The 21518-nt window shown below is 37.0% G+C and overlaps 3 protein-coding genes and 1 long non-coding RNA gene across 5 annotated transcripts in view; all 4 read right to left on the bottom strand.

Moving 5' to 3' along the window:
- LOC139135912 (plexin-A4-like) overlaps positions 1-21518 on the bottom strand; it is a 195948-nt gene that overhangs the window by 118046 nt on the left and 56384 nt on the right. For both annotated transcript variants that reach the window (XM_070703688.1, XM_070703687.1), the window contains exon 2: positions 7076-8173. The gene's annotated coding sequence lies outside the window, so the exon portion shown is untranslated. The remainder of the gene's footprint in view (positions 1-7075; positions 8174-21518) is intronic.
- LOC139134513 (plexin-A2-like) lies at positions 7001-8158 on the bottom strand. Its single transcript, XM_070701371.1, has one exon. The coding sequence runs from the start codon at positions 8156-8158 to the stop codon at positions 7001-7003; it is 1158 nt and encodes a 385-aa protein (XP_070557472.1).
- LOC139135908 (uncharacterized) lies at positions 12051-14844 on the bottom strand. Its single transcript, XR_011553056.1, has 2 exons — positions 14131-14844; positions 12051-13147 (listed from the first exon to the last, which is right to left on the bottom strand). It is a non-coding gene; the product is annotated as an uncharacterized lncRNA (long non-coding RNA).
- Positions 16084-17292, bottom strand: LOC139134512 (tigger transposable element-derived protein 6-like). Its single transcript, XM_070701370.1, has one exon. It carries the CDS (start codon positions 17290-17292, stop codon positions 16084-16086), a length of 1209 nt encoding a protein of 402 aa, XP_070557471.1.

Genomic DNA, 21518 nt, shown 5'->3' with positions numbered 1-21518 from the left:
CCTACAGCCACATCATACAGCCACATCATACGTCATTTGAAAGTTTATTATCTGTACTTCAAGAAAATTGACAATGTTGAGCTGTCAAGTACGGCCGTAACTCCCAATTTGCATAATTCACATGGGTACGCAAATTACAGAAATGTGATATAAAATTAGGAATTTATTAACTACTCTAAGCATACTTTAAACTATCGAGTGATATATCAAATGAAAGGTATTTGCATGTAGAATACAAAATAGATACTCAAAGAGATATTAAAATGATTTTATTGAAATGTTTTTATAATTATGTCGAAAAATATATTTTCCCTATTTGAATAACGATATTTTAATAATTTTAACACATACAACTACGTCATACAGCCACATTGTACGTCAATTGAAAGCCTATTACCTCTCCTTCACGAAAATTGACGATATGCAGCTGTAAAATAGAGCCGTAATTCTTTAATTTGCATAATGCTCATGGATACCTAATTTGCATGAGTCCTATATAAAATTATAAAAATACCGTCAATGACGCTGTACCTTCTCTAATGTGTGGCCAGGTCAGGTAATTGGTTGTTGGCATGGAGTTATTGGTAAATAGTTGATGATGTAGGGGCATGAGGTGAGATATGGACCCAAAGAACCCAAAAGATGATTAAATACATCAATCAAAAAAAATTCTAAGCTACAGTATAAACTGCCTAAAGATAGTTCAGTGTGGAAAAAAGTTAAATAATTCAGAAATAAGAATTAACAGTCCAAAATAGTAATGATGCACTTCCCTACTGACCTGAGTGCATGTGAAATACACAACCTGGCATCTGTAAATTAAATGTATACCAAGTGATCATTTTAAGTCACTTTTAACTGTTTTTAAGGGATATTCCAAAGAGTCCTGTGGAAATGATGAAAACGCTTATCTGGTCTTGTGTTTGTAAAACCTCATGGCTGATAATTGTCATAGTATTCAAAAGAAATTGAAAGTGAAGAAATTACTGTTTTTAATAGGCATATTTTCCTTGAGATGACCGTGTAAAGATATATGCTAAAAGTGTTTAAGAGTAAATTTCTTTTCAAAAAATAATTTAATCTGTGACCAAAGGATTTTTATTCTTTGACTTTACAGATTCAAACATTGCAATTTGTTCAATCATCTTGTGCAGTGCAAAATTTATAAAACGACTAAAAAATAAAAAAAATTGGCAGAATTACAGTCTTTGTGATGTAAAATCATGGGTTTGACATCACGATAATTGTTAATCTGTTCGAAGTACTTTCTATAATTTAAAAAATAAAGTTCATACAGAAACGGTAACATATATTGTCAGCAATGTAGTGTTAATTTTGACTTTACATCAAAATATGCCTTTGCTGGATACCAATATGTAGGCGAAATATTAAAATCAGCCGCGTTCAGCAAAATCCACACAACAGCATTGATCCTTTCTAATTTGATTTGATTTGCTTATGTTATCCTTGTATGACAGTCAGTACAATATGGAACTTGAACACAACACAGTGAATAAGTATGCTGTAAATGAAATGGTGTGGCTGCATCCACATGCAGCATAAGAGTGCCTTTGTCTCTCACCCCTCATTTCCAGCATGTCCCATCCCTGAAAAAATAGTTTGGTCTTATATTTATAATGTTAATAATTTCTGTATTTGTTAAAATGTGCGCATCTCAAAAACTTTTGATCATAAACATTTTCATTGTTTTTTATAGCTGACCAGTCAGTTAACCTGTTTATTTTGAATATTGCGCATTTTTTCTCAGTATTTGACATTTTCAGAATAGCTTCTTATTCATTATGTCATTTTCTAAAAGTTAAAGTGCTCCTTTGTGTGGTCAAGCTTTCCACAAGCATCAAATGTTGTACTTCATATAGGAAGGTCTGCCTCTAGAGGGCAGGCATCATGAATAGTGTTTGTTAGTTATTTCCTCCACATAAACTTCTGATTGTACTGTAAACATTGAACATGGCCGACGTCCGATTTTCCTGTCTAAAACTTTCACTCATTTTCGTTCATATGACTCTGAAACTCAAGGAAACGATTGGGAAGAAAGAGTTATCTTGAAATATTGAGGTACTCGCCGATATTTTGCAAAGTTAAATGAGAAAAAATGCAAGGAAAATAAAGAAAAAATGCAAGGAAAATGCCGACAGGCTTACACAATGACCGTTTTCAGACTCAGAGGCATATGATCATCTGCAGATTATGCAACAGGCCCATATCACGTGAGGCCATGAGGGGATATCCACGCAACTCAGTACCAAACACTAGCGCACACAGAGTGAGCAAACACAAAGTGAGTACCCCTAACGTCAGCTCAGTAGTCTGTAATAGATCGTAGTCAACTAAGAACCTTGGAGAAAGGCTTACATGTAACACTGTGGCTATGCCGCTAAGTCCCTTTTGATTTTTGTCACAGCTCAAAATCGTTCTCCTACACCTCAACCTGAACCATGAACACCCCCACCAGTTTATGATATGACCCATCACAATGGCATATAACCTCAACGGATCTTGACAGACGGAAGTATTGACAGACGGAAGTAGTTGACACCAGCATACTGGTTTTCAACTCTAATACCTTCTCTGTCTATAAATAGACACGAGAAGGTAAAAATCCATTGTTATGTACTCTTCACTTGCTTTTAAACTATCGAGTGATATATCAAATGAAAGGTATTGGCATGTAGAATAGAACTATGAATTCCAAACACGTATCTAAAATATTCTTATTGAATATTTTTATTTAAATCGCGAATATCTTGACTTATTTTTAATATTCATAAAATTGTGCAGTAAATACGAATAATGCCCACATTATGCAAAATAAGAATAAAATATATACAAAATAAGAATAATTCAGCAACACACATAACAAATATCGCTCTGACTGAGATTCAGAGACAATGTATGATTTTCATTGGAACCTAGCAAACATAAAAAAATGCATCCTACTCTGAAATTTTCGAAAGCTCTTCTCAATAAATCACATCTTTAGACCTCATTATCTGTGAAGGTCATCGATGCAACAAATTAACATTCTCGACTTAAGAACACACACACAAAACCAACAGATACCAGATTCTAGTTCATGCAATCAAACGGCAATATTCAAGGATTTGTTAAAGGCGAAACATTACGATACATAAGAAAAATTATGCCACAACAATACGATACAAAATACAAGATTTTTTCGAGATAAAAGTAATGAAGTAAAAATAAAAAGTAAAAGTAATTCTAGATCTTGTTTGATTATTACTAACTTCAGAGCAATCGGATGACATTTAATTGTTATTCGATTTTCATTGAATTGCCTTCGAAACCTTGGAATCGCAAAAAGTAAAAGGGAACCAAAACATTTTCAGGTCCCCATTAGGCAGATCAAAACTTTCAAGTGTTCCTCTACTATCCCTCAAAATTTCGATTCCCCCCGAATTTCTCCGCCCCTCACCACCATTATTTGTGAACGAAGCCTAATCACATACATATGAAACAGAAATATAAGCGTTACACCTATGCCAAACAAAACCTACAACAGCTCTATCTCCGATTAACATGAGCATCCACAAACACAACCAGACCGAAAGGGTAGACATTCTAGCTTCCTTACTTGAGTAAAATTAACTTCAGTGAAACAACGTGGTCAAGTAGTGCACATGTTTCACCAACGAAAATGAATTTTAACCGACTGATGAAGACAACTCTATTCTCGAAAGGTAGCATCAAAGGATCGCAGTGTCACAGTAGTCTTTCCACTCCAGTGCGGGTTCAGGGCAGGATACGTGGATTAGGGATACTTCTCGCCATGGCGAATCAACACTGTACACAAAACAGCCTAACATAACATACACAAAATTCAAACAACTAAAAGATATGAACGATGTGTGGAGTTTGCTTTGTCTTATTACATGTCACCAGTTGTGTCTGCTGTCAAATTAATCTTCCATGCACAAGGCAGCTTTAACTGTGGCAACCATTTTACTCATGACAAAACTGTTTAAGAAGAGGACGATGAATTTGTAGAAGTACTAGATGTACTGGAAATGCATGACACTGTATCGTCATGAATGACTTGGATCATAATTCATTCCATAACGTCGACTACAGCTTACTCTCACACATTGTTTCGGCTACATAGTTACTTTTCAACAACTACAATAGTGTCATTCTTGGGGATCTTTCTTTATGTTTGGACTTAATAGTAACAGGTGATATTTTCCCAACACATCTTTACGAAAAAATGGCGGCGTTAAAATCATTAACCATATATGTTAAAAATCAATATATATATATATATATATATATATATATATATATATATATATATATATATATTATATATATATAATAATATATATATATATATATATATATATATATATATATATATATATACATACAAGAAAATGTTGGTAACATTAAAAGGTTTTCATATGCTGTGAATGGGTATATTATACTCCATACAAAGGGCATGTTTGGAGAAACACTCTCTGACCTATAAAAACTATCGGTATCGGATAATAATGCAGACAAGAATAGCTATTCATATGTTTTGAAACATACATTAAACAAACAAAATATTCATTTTCAGATCTCATTTCAGACGTTAGTTCTCCATGTTCTATGCACTTTTTGCACATCATAATGCATGTGGTTGCATTGATACTGCTGTTAAAATTTTTAAAATACCGTTATTCAAAAGGGGACAATAACTTTTTTCACTACAAATATGAAAATATTTCAGTAAAACCACTTTGTATATCTCTTTTGATGTCAATTTCGTTTTTTACATGCAAATACTTTTCATTTGATATATCACTCGATAGTTTAAAAGTATATTTAGAATAGTTAATAGATTTTCTAATTTATATTGCATTTATGCAAATTGCTTACCTGTGTAAATTATGCAAATTTAGGGATATGGCCTTACTTGATAGTTCAACATTGTCAATTTTCTTGAATTAGAGATAATAAGCTTTAAAATGACGTATGATGTGGCTGTATGATGTGGCTGTATGTGATGAAATATTTATAATATTGTTATTCAAAAGGGGAAAATATTTTTTCAATATAAATATGAAAATATTTCAGTGAAACCAATTGAAATATCTCTTTCGATATCCATTTCGTATACTACATGTAAATACCTTTCATTTGATATATCACTCGATAGTTTAAAAGTGTGTTTAGAGTAGTAAACAATGAATTTGTAATTTTATATTGCATTTATGCCAATTGGATACCCTTGTAAATTATGCAAATTAGGGGCTATGGCCCTACTTGACAGTTCAACATTGTCAATTTTCTTGTAGTAGAGATAATAAACTTTCAAATGATGTATGATGTAGCTGTATGTTGTAGCTGTATGTGCTAAAATTTTTAAAATATTGTTATTCAAAAGAGGAAAATATTATTTTCAATATTAATATGACAATATTTCAGTGAAATCAATTTAAATATCTCTTTGGATATCAAAGTTGTATTCTACATGCAAATACCTTTCATTTGATATATCACTCGATAGTTTCAAAGTATGTTTACAGTAGTTAACAGTGAATTTTCTAATTTTATATCGCACTTATTCAAATTGGGTACCCGTGTGAATTATGCAAATTAGGGGGCTATGGCCCTAATTGGCAGCTCCACATCGTCAATATTCTTAAAGTAGAGATGATAAGCTTTCAAATGACGTATGATGTGGCCGTATGTAAGGTGGGTACATTAAACTCCTAAAATAAGGCCCTTTTTGTGGATTCGCCGCTCGCCTATATGGGGGAGAAACCACTCTAGACGCAGGTTCTAAGTGCAAGTAAAGCTATGAAATGGAAAGAAAGATTATGATCAGAGTAGGAAAGTCTACCGTGAATTTGAAAAGTTACATATCAACGGCATGGTCAAAAGCACACGCATGGCATTTTTTACAATGTAGAGCAAGTAAGGCACTCCTGAACAGCGAAAATGTTCATGGTGTATTGCTGCCAACAAGAAATATCTTTACCTGACGTTAGAAACTTGTGTGAATTGGCTTCCTTAAAGATGAATTCGCAAGAATTTTCAGTGTATTGTGACGTGATAATTGTAAACAGATTTTCAGAGAAGACACTTGCTCATCCACAGAGTCGACGTACTTCTGCATTCATATCATGCAAATGCGCAAGTCACGATATTTGAGCAATTAACTTGATCGTCAGTGAAACAAAAAGATGTTTCTCCATATCAAAACATTACATGTATAGATGTTTCTCCATATTAAAACATTACATATATGTTTTATATTTTAGGGTTCTGTTTACGTAATAGACATGAACATTTGGATTTATGATCCTGATTTCCGTGATCCGTGGCATGATTCAAGCTGGCCGTGAATACTAACTGACGTTTTTGGTGGTGACCCTGACCCAAGCATCATCGATATGCTGTGCGCTGTCCAAGCATCGCTTGCTAAATTCATGGAGCTACCAAAGCTCCATGCTAAATTCAAGCGTAAAGCAAATGTATCGAAAGTCTAAAATGCACACATTTCTCAAGTCTGAGAGTATTTTACTTTTGAACTGCTATGAGAATGGATATCTGATTCATTTGAAAAACTGGTATGCAGGTTTTGTGCCATTGTCTATAGCGTGAAATGTACAGTACAGCACTGATAGCGATTACAGGTTTGTTACTAAATATAGCTGCATCGCATACGCCTAACTTTGGACAAGTATCGCTTGAAATTCGGACAAATTTTATGTTGTATGTGTGGCTGATGTTGGCACCTTGTAATCTGAACCATAAATTGGTGTGACTTTTAGTATCCACAGTAGCACTAACAGGGTTTATTTCCGTCATTCTTGCGGAAAATGCAGACAAATATTTATTTTTGCATATTAATTAGAGAGAAATGACGTCATTTGCTATCAGTGATATCGGCTTGGCTAATTGAATATCTGGTTTGGCGAATAATTTTTTAGGGCTTCTTTGTCTGTGGGGACTAACAAACAGACATACAGCTCTAGAAATAACCATAGTTCAGACTTTTGTTCTGTCCTTGCCTTGTCCAGAAAGAAGAAAATGTATAAATACTCACAGGCAATCCTCCCGGGCATGAAGCTCCTCGCATCCATTGAGCAGAACGTTCATCTCCTCCTGGAGATTTCATACATCCTTCAGCAGCATCTTGAAAAGCAGTTTCAATCACACTCATTTTGTACATACATATTGCCGACTTTGTGGTCGGTGTTGGAGGATCATTCCTTCCAACAGAAAATGAAATGAACAATACTTCTTCCATATAATTTAGCATCAATGATTGACTCAGATCCTGTGCAGGTCTAGTGAGATACGCTGCTTGAGCAAGGTTGTATGAATCATCTCCACATCTCAATGGCACTTCAGCGTAGGAGTTGAACATATGCGTCGTTGCTTTTTGACATACACGGACAAGCTTGGAGATGTAATTGGAACTTGTAGTGGATGATTTTTGTATTGTAATGAAGTAACTATAACCACCATAGCTAAATCCAGCAACATACGAAACTGGAAATGTGTTGCTAACATCTAGAGAAACCTCAACTTTTGATTCAGTAGCAGTTGCATCATGACGATAAACCTCAAATACATCTGTTTCAAGTTTCCTACCGCTCAAAAATGGACTTCCTGGATTTGATGAAGTACTTGTCGTGCCAACATAAAGCATTGGTCCATCAAGGGCGTCACTTCGTGCAACATACCCAACGGTAGTTTCATATGACTTATTTGAAGCCACATGAATGTCATCACCTGACTCAATAACTGAGAAATCATGCAGATCTCTTATTTGACAAACTCCTCTGTAACCACCACAGGTTATAAGGTCATCATTATCATAGTTAATGGTCAATATTTTACTAAACGTATTGTGTGATTTACCCTTTTCATCATACTCTGGTCCTGTTGTGATGTTTGCAATGAACTCCAAGTTTTCATTCAATCTATACAGTTGATTCTCTCCACCAATGTATACATCACCAGTGATATCATGAACAGTCAGGTGGTTGAAGCTATCAGAGTTTGGATCAGTGAAGTTGGCAACTTCGTAGATACTTGCAAGAGAGTTTACTGACAAAAACTGTAAAATAGTCCAAAATGACAGGTTTGCCCATAGATATCTACAGGATAGTACTTGACACATGACTTGTTGAAAAGTCTGAAACAGACAAAAAGTAGATAGGAATATGTAGGTTAGGACGACATTTTTAATTTTTGTGTTTGTCATCTCCCAACCTACCATAAATTTCAGCTCCAACATGAAAATAAAGAATATCATCAAGGACACTATGTGCTCACATTTGGTTTGAATTGGTTCATTCAAGAAATATTTAACCAGAAAAACAGAATGACAAAAGCAAATAAGATCTCCAACTTAGGTACTGGAGGTCATCTTTAGGAACATGCATATCAACTCCTATAGCAATGGGACAAGCAGATCCTAAATACATAAGCAAATGTCAACAAACAAGTCATCGTTGATGACAGAATCCCCACATGTTAATGGGTACTTTAATTACAAGTGCTCAGAGAGGATAGAGTCCTCTTCATTAATTAGGTCTGTGATAAAATTACTGTGATACAGATGGTGCTCAACGGCGAAGAATGAGTTCCATGGTGGTGAAAACATGAAACCAATCTAGGTCGCGTTCCTAATTACAAAAGGTCATTAAATGAATCAATTAGTAATTAATCAACAAGATGTTGCCAAACATTTTTGCATACTATCCTAACACTGACAGATTATCACCGGTACCATATTTCATAAAGTTTGATGCAGTATTTACAACACTATGAGATCAACATCTGTACCAAGTTTCATCAAATTTGACGTAGTATTTGTGGATATATCACTCTAATTAGGAAAGTTCATTACATAAGCAATTACAAATTAATTAACATGACACTGAGAAATTTCTTTTTCACTGTTAAAGCAATGTGAGCTTAACATCTGTACCAAGTTTCATGAAATTTGATGCAGTATTTCTTGACATATCAGCCTAATTACGAAACTTAAGTAATTGATATGATACTGCTACATGCTGTGAAACAAAGTGATGAGCATATGTATGAAATAGGTCAATGTCCTTGTACCAGCTTTCCATGATACCAGTGGAAATATGTCTGAATTATGGCTCTGTACATGAAAAATCATAACAAAATGGCCGCCACGCAGCCATACATGTATTTGACCTTACTGTCTAAAAAATCAACATGTCCATGTACCAACTTTGAATAAAATCAGTTGAGACTTGCCAGAGTTATTGCTCTCGACATGAAAACAAAAGAGCTGCCATGTGGCCATATTGGTCGTGAAACAAATCGACATACATATGTATAACATAAGTCAATGTACCAACTTTGAATAAAATCCGTTGAAATTTGCCAGAGTTATTGCTCTCGACATAAAAACAAAAGAGCTGCCATGTGGCCATATTGGTTGTGAAACAAATCGACATACATATGTATAACATAAGTCAATGTACCAACTTTGAATAAAATCCGTTGAAATTTGCCTGAGTTATGGCTCCGTACATGAAAAAATCATAACAAAATGGCCGCATGGTGGCCATATTGGATCATATCACAAAAAAATTCAATGTGAATATGGATGACATAGGTCAATGTCCTTGAACCAACTTTGAATAAAATCGGTTGAGACGGGCCTGAGTTATGGCTAAGGACATGAAAAAATTGTAACAAAATGGCTGCCATGCGGCAATATTGGATCATATCATGAAACAAATTGACGTGCATATGTATGACATAGGTCAATGTCCTTGTACCAATTTTCAAAAATACCGTCAAGGACAGTGTGCTCACATTTTACAGAGATATTAAGAACTAGTACACACATGACATTGCATTCTTACAGGTTGACTACTAAGAAAATTCCATTGCAAGTCCAAATTAATTAAACCTATCATGACAAACTATTGTGAGCAATTTCTTTTAGATAACATACAGAGAACAATACATGACGGAAAAGAATATGTCAAAGTTGGGATTCAGGAAAGTTGCCTTTACACGTTTAATCATCCAAGATGGTAAGCATTTCACTATCAACTGTCAAAAAGGTTGAACTTTCTAATAATTATACACTAAAATTATCTTGGCTTTGTTGATTTCCAAATTAATTCAATTATTTAAAATCATATTAATTATTTTTTTCTGGGTGAATTGATATGGTTTATACAGTACACAAGAGTTACATACAGTGAAAGTCAATTCAGTTAAACATCAATTACCGTCTAACATTGCATCATTCCTACAAATAACACATCAGCCTGGAACAGCACAATCATAATCTGCTAATTCACACAGGCAGTACTTGACTTTAAATGTATGACCTACTATATTTCACCTGTGTACCAAATTTGAAAGCATGGCAAAAAGTTCCACAAAATTTGCAAATTTTGCCTTGAGTTGACCTAATATTTTGGTCACTCCTACCAGGGAAAAAAGTTAATTTCGAGCCCTGCATAGATCAATGTCCTTATACCAACTTTGAATAAAATCGGTTGAGACATGCCTGACTTATGGCTAAGGACATGAAAAAATTGAAACAAAATGGCCACCATGCGGCCATATTGGATCATGTCGTGAAACAATTGACGTGCATATGCATGATATAGGTCAATATTAGGGAGGCCCATGGTATAATAATAGTGTCAAATGGAATAAATCTGACTTTTAAAAAGGTCATAACATTAAAGGAATGGATTTATAGTAATTATTTCTTGTGGGCAGAATCTCTGGTGTCATGTTAAGAGAGTCACATGGTCAGTGAAAATGACAAACGCTTAGATTTTACTAAAAATTGGGGCAAATCCACCAATTTTGCTATTTTGTACATTGTAAATTGTAAAAAATGGGCAAAATTTGATTTTTTTTAATTAAGTGAGCTAGAATGCTGAAACTTTCAGAAAGTGTGACATTTTGATTGAAATGAATCACACACGCAAAAAAATCCCGTCACATGGTCAATAATGTAAATTTATGCAAATTAGTTGTAAAAAAATGATATTCTTGTGTGAAATTTGTCAACTTTTAGCTCCTGCTAGTTTAAAAACTAAATAAATTAAGTCTGATTTTATGAAATGTCTACTCAGCAAAGTATCCAAAGACAAGTAAAAAGCTCACTTTTAGAACACTTGACACCAAGAAAGCTGGTAAAATTGGGCCTAAAAGTTGCAAAAAAGCCAATTTTCAACACAAAAACTGGAGAAATTGCAAAGTTAGGGCAACTACAAAATCCATATATTTGAATTCCCGTTTTGAAATATATGGATTATCGGTTCTACCATTACTGTTCTGTAACATTTCATCAATCCAACCAATATGTATTAATCCTGAAGTGTTCAATTTTGGGTAACAAAATGCCAAATTTATTAATTTTACATAAGTTATGGCAACATTTTTACACATCATACCATTCATGTTCGAAGGGTCATTAATGCAAAACAAACTCTGTTGAAATGTATCTATATTATAGAACACACATATATAATGTGTGTGTTCTATAATACTGATATATCTCTCTATCTATATATCTATCTATCTATCTATATATATATATATATATATATATATATATATATATATATATATATATATATATATATATATATATATATATATATATATATATATATATATATATATATATATATATATATATATATATATAATAAGTATGAGAACATATCAAGTATGTTTGGTACCTATTACTCGAGTTTCAGGCATACACGCGATTGTCAGATGGGTAGATTTTACTATATATATATATATATATATATATATATATATATATATATATACACACACACACAAAAATATTTCAATATATACACATATGTATATATATATATATATATATATATATATATATATATATATATATATATATATATATATATATATATATATATATATATATATATATATATATATATATATATATATATATATATACACACACACACACACATACACAATCACCTAAGTGTAAAAGTGATCAAAATTTGGTCAATAAATGCAAAATTTCATGCTTTTATTTTCCTTGATGCAAGTTTCAGGTAATTTGACAACGAAAGGTGGAATCAGTCAATCTTCTACCGATATTACAACACACCAAATATTATTATATAGGGCTTAGCCCTTGAAGTTGCACAGCAGATAAAGATTAGAAATTTTATTGTGCAGAGTTAACACTTCAATAAAATATAACTGTCAACTGGCAATAAGCAGCAGCCACCATTTGTGTTCCCTGTGCACATGATGTCACATTCAGATGTTTCTGCACTTTCTATTTTACAGGATAATGATAAGGTATATTTTATATCAAAAACGTATTCTCATCTGGTAATAGCACAGATATTGTTGACCATAAATGTTTTGAACATTCCAAAATCAAACATGCCATTCATGGCAGCACACATCGCGACTGTTGTCACATTACTGGTTGGCACATTAACCCTTTTAGGCCTGAATTTCCTTGGACTTTGACTTCTGTATAAACTTTAGCAATGCTCTCAGAAAGTCATGCAAAGGATTTAATATTGCATGAAGGTTAATCCCTATTGCTAGTACAGAACACTGTATAATTGATTGGATGATAAACTAACAAGTACAGGCAAACTGACTTGGGTGTCTGTCAGTTCATTTGACCCCGACTGAAATTTCTACAATGAACTTACATGTCTGTCACAGGTAGAGCTGACCAAGCCAGGATACCAAGACAATGCCAGAGGTTTGTAGAGATTTCAGCCAGGGATCTCATTTGTTTATGACTAAATCCATCCACATGCAGCAAAATTTTGAGTCTGACAAAGAAATAAACCTAATTGCAATATTAAAGTTCTTATTTGACTTTCTGGGAGCATTGCTAAATATTATCAATATACATGTATGCAATACATTGTCAGGCTTGAAGGGTTAAAAACCTACACATGCATAGTCAATAAGCTGCTACACCAAATCTATAAGACAGTTTGGAGATCTTCCTCAGATGAGCCACTCAACATCCTGACTATATTTTTCAAATTGTATACTAGCGTAGTGGAGATGAAGAAAATCACAGTGCATGAGTGGTTGCTGGGAAGTTGTTGACAGGTTCACAGCACTAACTGACCTGAAATGCAACAAATAAAAATTCAGTCAGTACTTATTTACAGTGATTTAAGTTTAAAGCAACTACATGGCAAATATATACACCCAGAAGAAGTGACCCAATAATATGTTTACTTACAAATACCACAATTGATGATAAATAATATTGTAATTTTGTTGACATATACAATTGAAACAAGGTGACCCCTAAAATGCTTAATATACTTTTGATTACTTTAAATAAAATATATTCAAGCTCTGTTCAGGTAAAAATTCTGAACGTAAACCAACAAACTGTACGATTATTTGATGCATCATAAACACAACTAGTAATTCTTTTGTATTACTTCAGCTGCATTAATTCAATGCAAATGCATATGGGTGCAAAATAAAAGCCTAAACTACATAATGTGAAAATTAAATGGATTAATTACTAAAATCACAACTATACAATTCAAGCACACCAATAACTATGATTGACTTAAAAAAAACAATATAAAAATGACCTTTTTTATGTCCTCTTTGAATTAAAAATGGCTTATTTTTCAAAAACACGTTAATTTTTTTTAATTTAAAACTCAAAAATCACATAGGAAAGTCAGCTTCAACAGCGCCACCAATGCCATGTCATACCGTACAGCTCTAAACAGTATCGTATAATTGAAACGATGATTTGTGAACGCAAAACTATCATTTATTTGTCTTGGATAAAACTCTAGGTTACACAAATCACAACAGACACACGGAAATTCGATGTAACCGGGACGACACTCCCTCTGAACACAAGGTCACACTGTTCGCACGTCAAACGTTTCACCATGAATGGCGTAGTCATGAATGAATTATTTGCCGATCGCGGACGTGACCGTCCCGCAAAAACTGAATTGATCGCTATCTGTCCAAAGTTTCTATGGAAATATTCACAAATTGAGCAAATGAGAAGAATTTAGTTCTTCAAACTTTCTAGAAACGCACTGAAATCGTGTCCAATGAACCACAACTCACCGTGACGCATCGTTCATGAAGCCACGCTTCTGCAGCACATCGCTCGGTTCAAGTTCACTGCATGCCCAGTGCCAGTGTCAGTGAGACTCGCTCCAATCGCTGACCTTCAGTACATCGTTCAACTTCAAGTCGCGCATACAATTTTGCACAGAATGACTAAAAACTTGCCAAAAATGGAGTATATAAACAAAATATTTAAATCGTAGTAGCTGCAGCGTGAATTTCTAAGGTCTTGCTAAAATATCTTCGAATTAAAACTTCCGCCTGTTCAACAACATCAAACTTACGGAAGATGGCGTCGACAACAAATGCAGACCCCCTAGTTTTATTGTGCTGCTCATGAGCTTTAAAAAGAACTATTTTCATTGGCTGTAGACCAAAAACTGGGACTGCGATCTCCAATCAAAGACAACATTACAAATTCATTGAAGTAACTGGGGCCGCGGAGTATGAGCGATTTTCCTGGATACAACGGGACGCGTTCAACACACTATGAACGCGTACGTGCAGAGTGAGCTTATCGGATATTAAACATCCGATTTTTTGGCTTACAAAGCGAAATAAAAATAAAAGAAAATATGAAATAAAATCAGTTTTTTCTGCAGATTTCAAAAATGCAATTTGTTTTAATTTTTTTCAATTCCTTCATGGTGTATTTTTCGATCAAAAATCGAAGTTATTGAAAGAAACACGTGTAAATGTATGTGGGCCTCCCTATCAATATCTTTGTACCAACTTTCAATAAAATTGGTTTAAACATGTCTGAGTTATGGCTCTGTACATGAAAAAATCGTAATAAAATGGCTGCATGGCGGCGATATTGGATCATATCACAAAACAAATCAACATGCATATGTATGACATATGAAGTGATCCTTGTACCAAGTACAGTGAAACCTGGCAAAACCGACTTCACATCGGACCGCAAATTTTGGTCGGTTTTAACAGAGGGTCGGTTTATTCAGTGTGGGCGTGACTGCCCTAAAATCAACCCATTGGCTTACAGTCTAATACAGTGTAACATGCACACACAGGCACACACACACACACACACACACATCATGATCATACGACACACATTTCAGACATACGGTTTTTATTACTGTACAAATAAAAAATTATTTTGTAAAAACGAAACTTTATTTCTTTTGTGTGACATTTTGTTGGACAGAATAAATAAGGTAAGGTGGTAAAGTCGGACCTCGCCACGCACATAGTAAAATGGAAATGCTTTGTACTGTACATGATGTGCACAACCACAGTCAGAAAAGGCTGAAATAGCGATCAAAACTTTCAAAAAATTATCGTATCACCGTATATTAAATGTTGTTCACAGAAGGAAATGAATACGGTCTCTCAGTCTATTGTTCATACATGCAATTATTGAAAGATGGATGATCAGACATCGTGTGTGACTCGACGTACGCGGCGGTGAAGCTTGGCGGCCATTTTGAAAACGTAACCGTATATGCAGTGAAAGTTCCGTGATTTCATTCTGTCGATTTTCAAGTGTGGCGAAATCTAAACACTGTCTCCTATCTAAACTATCGAAACACTGTCTCCTGTCTCTATGGCTTCTTCAAAAAAAACTGTCCAGTGATGATTGCTTCAAAGAGCATCGCTTCTGCACAATATGGCGTTCGGTGATCGATTTCAAGTTCTGGACTTCGGTGAGGTAACGATCATCTCTGTTCAGTGCGAAACTCTGTAACTTCTGCAGCATAGTCAAGACTTCCCCGTAGGATAACTCTGAGCCGTCATTCGGGTCGATGTTTTCGGAGTCGTCATTCTCTTCTGCTTCCTTTTCTTCTGGTTCCCTGCTTTCGCTGTCTTTGTTGGCGAGAAAATCCTGCACGATCTGATCCTCCCATTCCCCATCGTAGGTTGCTTCGGTAGGCAATGCGTCGTCGAAATTTAGGTACTGGTCGACTGTACAGTCACTGCAAACTTGGTTTACTTCCTGGATGAGTGTTCTGAGTTTGCTTTCATCTTCTGTTTCTTCGCTGACATCGGATTCATCAGTATCGACCCTGAAGCCACCTTTGCGAAAACACTTTCTAATCGTTTCTTCTTGGTCTCCCTCCAAGCACCGCTGATCCAATACACCGCGTCGAGTACATTAACGGACTTGGCGACTTCACTTGCATTCGATGCATCGTCGATCTTTGCCAACACTGAACGAAGAAGTCGTTTTCTGTAGCGAGCTTTGAAGGCACGAATTGCTCCCTGGTCCAGTGGTTGAAGTACGGATGTGGTATTGGCCGGAAAGAACTTCAGAGTGACGTTAGAAAGGTTGATGTGGGGGTGACAGGTCGCGTTGTCAAGGAAGAGCAGGATTTTGCGACGTTGTCGGCGCATTTGAGTGTTCAGTTCTCGGATGTACAGATTGAACAGGTCACTTGTCATCCAGGCTTTCTTATTGGCGTTCCAGTACACAGGGATAGTGTTCATGTCAACGTTCTTAAAACACCGGGGCTTTGCAGATTTTCCGACAACAAACGGTTTCAATTTCTCGCCAGTCATGCTACAGGTGAACAGCACTGTCAGTCTCTCTTTTGAAACTTTGCCGCCTTTACACTCGTCTGCCTTTGTTGCTAAAGTTCTGTCTGGTAATGCTCTGTAAAACACTCCAGTTTCGTCGGCGTTGAAAATATTTTCTGGACTGTAGCCTGCACACATTTCTTCAACGCGATTCTTGAAATCTTCCACTACGCTCAAATCGACATCGGCACTTTCTCCGCTGACCTTGAAAGCTTTCACTGCATGACGACTCTTCCAGCTTTCAAGCCATCCATTTGAAGCTTTGAAATCTTCGACTCCAAGACTAGCTGCAAACGAAAGAGCCTTTTCCTGCAGCATAGGACCGGATATGGGAATGTTTTTAGCTCTTGCCTGTTGAAACCATGTCCATGTTAAGTCGTTGATTTCTTCGAACTTCGATGTTGTTTTAAATCGTTGTCGAGAACCATTGGCATTTTCTTCGTACTGACGCAAGTATTCGGCCTTCTTTCTGATGATGTCAGTTGCCGTAGTTTTACCGATGCCATACTTTTGACCAAGTTGCTGACGTGTAAGACGTGTAGACTCGGCATCTTTGATAAGTTTAACCTTATCAGCGAGACTGAGTTCCGTTCTGCGACGCTTAGAAGGTGGCTGACTCATGGTAAACTAACGTAGTGTAGACGTACTGAGATGGTTTTCGTTGGTGTTGCAGTGATCGCTGTCGAATGCAGAATGACTGTGAACTTGAAATTTGCTCATTTTTATCGTTGAAACTCTATTGTTTTACTGTCAATCAAACTCAAACTTCACCGAAAAGCATTGTCGCACGGAAGATCTATAAGTCGCCGCCCTCGTCAACACAACATGTCCTGGAGTTCGGTGCTTTGTTTACACAGATTCACACTACGCCAAGGGGTGGCTTGTCAGAGAAGGGCTGACAAAGTGTTGACAAACCGTTGCTATGATCATACCCCAGAAGGCGTGAAAACCCAAATTAACGCTTAGTGGCGGCAGTGTTTGATTAAAGGAGGCGGTAAAAATCCTTTGTGGCGGCAGTGCTTGATTAGAAGAGACGGGGAAAAGTCTGTGACATCAGTAAGCGACGAGAAATAAAATGCTTCGAAGTGATTGGTCGATCTATCCAAGTTTAATTTTAGGGGTCGGACCGACCGACGCGGTCGGTGTTCGAAGTAAACAGTGGTCGGTTTGTCAAGGGGATTTTACAACAGATGCCTATGAGTGATTTTTTGTGATAATTTAGTCGGTCGGAGTTGACAGGAAGTCGGTTTATTCAGAGGTCGGTTTTGCCAGGTTTCACTGTATGAAATAAAATCGCTCAAGGCATCTCTTAGATATCAGCTTGAACGGACGGGTGGATGGACACACCGACGCACAGACATGACCAAACCTAAAAGTCCCTCTGGACAGTGTCTGTGGGGACCAGTGTTCTCCACAAATTAAATTAAAGGCGGGTGGCTAATTAGCATATTATTTTACATAATATTTGCATAAATTTACATATCACCAGGGCTAATCACAAGGCATTCCATTGATGAGATATACTTCTGACATTCTCAATATTTTTCTCCATTCAGCAGTGATTAATGGCAAGCTACATAATTTATTTTTACATTTAAATCCTGTTTATGTACTTTAAATAATAAAACATCAAAGTGAAAAAAAAATAGCGTCAATGACACTGTAGCTCCCATCCTGGACTATTTAGTGTTTGTTCTCTGGTCAGATATTTGAACATGTGTGAAAGGGATAAAGTACATGAAGTGAAAATACTTAAATGTAATGTACTGGAGAAAGTGAAATATGTTTAATGTATTTATTCAGAATATAAAACGGAAAAAATACAGAATTAGAAATAGAGAATTAGAGAGGCCCGAAAAAATGATACCATGTATTTCCAAGAACAAGATTTGAAATTTCATTGATTTCTAGTTCGGCAAACATACAAAACTTCGACAACTGCACGGCATAGGTGCCATGCATGTTTGTGTGGAGCTTGCTAGCGCTCTTCATCTTGATAACACCTGATCTTCGAACTATACAGTATCCAAGAACTGTGTGTACATAACTGCTGTATTCTGATGATCCCAAGAATGATGATTTTAGCTCGTGCAATTCCTTTTTATTTCATTTCATTGTGCCTTAAATATTATAAAACGGTCACGGATTTTGAAACTTGATCAAACCCAACTGCTTCACCAACACCAAGCCTTTAGTTGAGTGTACTTCATGTCCGTTGTATGACATGGACAGTGTCTGCACAGTCGGCAGCTTAACACATTTCACGCTTTTTGCATTGAAGTTTCATCCGTCTTAGGGAATGTTCATTGGCACTACAGTCGCCGCCGCTTTAACGGGATCCTGATAAACGGGATTTCCGTTTAAATGGGACATTTCACTGTGTAACAGAATTTTTACATGTAAAGTTGTATGGTTAAACGGGACATCCTGCCGTTTAATTGGGACATTTTGATGTCGATCAGAACAATAAAGTTGTGATTTCGACAAGTAAACAAAGAATTGTGTCAACAATGTGTCCTTTATTTTACTGACCGACGATTAGCGACTATGTAAACGACCTATCAGACGACCCTTACCGCGTGTGTTAAAAGCTGTAAGTGTGAACAACCGAGCAGTAGGAACCGACAAAAAGGCGGTCTCAAAACAATGGCGGGTTTACGTTAGTGTTTCGCTTACAAAGAAGTTAATTTTCATGTAAAAAGTCCCCAGTGTGAAAACGAAAACGAACAAAAACTACGGGGTGGTAAACAATTTTGACGTGATGACCGTCGTTTACCATGGAACTCTGCAACAGAGCGAACTCATCCTGAGTTCAAAGTTGGCAGTGAGGTTGGCTCCGCCCCTAAAAAGACGTAGTCTGTTGCTTATGGCAACGCGGCTGCCTTCGCCTTTCCTTGTCAATCAAGATTGCGAATCTGTTTCATTGACCTTTAACCTGCTACACGTAACGATAGATCGACGTCTGACTTGCTCGTGATTTAACTTGACATCTAATTTTTTTAGCTGAAAGTCGACCGGCAACAGCATTCAAAACAAAACAGGAAAACGTTAAACGCAGAACGGTCGATCACTGTTGCTGTTTACATCATGTCGAAAATGTTACAGGTGAAACATTTTCAACTTCAAGACGTATCAGCATGATTGACTTTGACCGTCGGAAAGTTTCAGCTAAACTGAGATCGAACAAACCGTCGTTCACCGTCGTTTCAAACGCGTACGCGGCTTTTCACAGAGAGACATGGCGGCACTTTTTGTTCATGGGCAACCAATCGCGGCAAGCGATGGCAGTGGGTTTAAATTGTTTCATTTTATCGGTGACATTAATGTGTGAATTTGCGAAAGGTGTCGATAGCGAAAGTGGTTGCCATGCAGGCCTTATAAGACTGGATAGCTTTTCACTCTCTTCAGTTCGAAATTTTCTTCGTGAAAGTGAACATGGCTTCGTCTAAGAAACGCATCGATCTGTCTCTCGCTGATAAAGTGCAGTTGCTCAAGCATTTACAGCTACCCGGTGTTAGCCAGGCATCAGCCGCCAAGAAATTTGGTGTTTCAACCTCGCAAGTTTCGCGGTTAGTGAAAGCCAAGCAACAGATCTTTGATCAGTTTGACACCGGCAATCACAACCGTAAGCGACAGAGAGCTGGCAAGGAAGAAGAAGTCGGCAGTGCACTGTTCTATGGTTTCAGCAGAAAATTAGCCAGGGCGCGGACTCTCTGGGCCGTTGCTGAAGCAGAAGGCAACTGAGCTCGCTGCGGCAGAGGGGAGCGAATTCACTCCATCCGATGGTTGGCTGTCACGTTGGAAAAGTCGCCACAACATCGCCTACAAGAAGGAGCAAGGTGAAAAGCAGAATGCAGACTTCCCAGCGGCCCAACACTGGAGACAACACATCATACCGGCCATTTGCAAGCGTACAACAAGGATGACATCTTTAATGCAGACGAAACTGGCCTGTATTATCGCGGCCTTCCAGATAAGGGACACTGCCTCAAAGGTGACGAACTGGTGGGTGGAAAGAAGGCAATGGAGAGAATCACCACCCTCGTATGTGCAAACATGTCGGGGACGGAGAAACGCCCACTTTTCATCATCGGCAAAAGTAGGCAACCGCGTTGTTTTCCAAGGGACCCGTCCCGGCTTCCAGTCGACTACGGTCATTCCAAAAATGCTTGGATGACAGGCGAATGGTTTGCAAAGTGGCTGAAGAAGTGGGACGGTGAACTGCGCTGCAAACGTCGCCGTATCTGTCTGCTGGTGATCAACTGTTCAGCTCATCCGTCAAACATTGCACTGACGAACATTGAGCTGAAGTTCCTGCCACCGAACACGACCAGTTGATTCAACCTCTTGACATGGGCGTTATCAAAAACTGGAAGGGTCATACAGAAGCCGACTGAACTCTCGTGTCATCGCCGCGCTTGACGCCGTCCTGACCGACGAGCTGTTGATGTCGCGAAGCTATTCACCGTCTTGGATGCAATCTACCTAGCAAAGGAGTCGTGGGATGCTGTCAAGCCGTAAACAGTGGTTGGGTGTTTTCGTAAAGCTGGTTTGTCAGACTCTGAGGCTACCGATGCTGCAGTTGATGTCGATCCACTGGCGGATGTGCCTACTCCAGGAAACATGACGTCAGAAGAATTCAACGATTACATCGAGATGGACAACGCGATTGAGGTCACCGGTGAGCTTTCCGACGTGGAGCTTCTTGAGTCCGCGAAGCGAAACGGTCAAGGCTGGAAGATCCAGACTCTGACTATAACATCAATAACGAACCACTGCCAGTCACTGTGAAACAACAGATGGACATGGTCGACTACTTTCGCTGGTTCACGCAGAGAAAGGGCATG

The sequence above is a fragment of the Ptychodera flava genome, chromosome 6 (genome assembly GCF_041260155.1).
Source record: "Ptychodera flava strain L36383 chromosome 6, AS_Pfla_20210202, whole genome shotgun sequence".
Taxonomy (NCBI): domain Eukaryota; kingdom Metazoa; phylum Hemichordata; class Enteropneusta; family Ptychoderidae; genus Ptychodera; species Ptychodera flava.
The sequence above is the reverse complement of the archived record's forward strand: the minus strand, read 5'-3'. Positions and strand labels throughout refer to the sequence as shown.

Coding starts and splice junctions, on each gene's coding strand:
- LOC139134513 (XM_070701371.1), bottom strand. CDS start 8,158: ATGTGTCAAGTACTATCCTGTAGATATCTATGGGCAAACCTGTCATTT.
- LOC139134512 (XM_070701370.1), bottom strand. CDS start 17,292: ATGAGTCAGCCACCTTCTAAGCGTCGCAGAACGGAACTCAGTCTCGCT.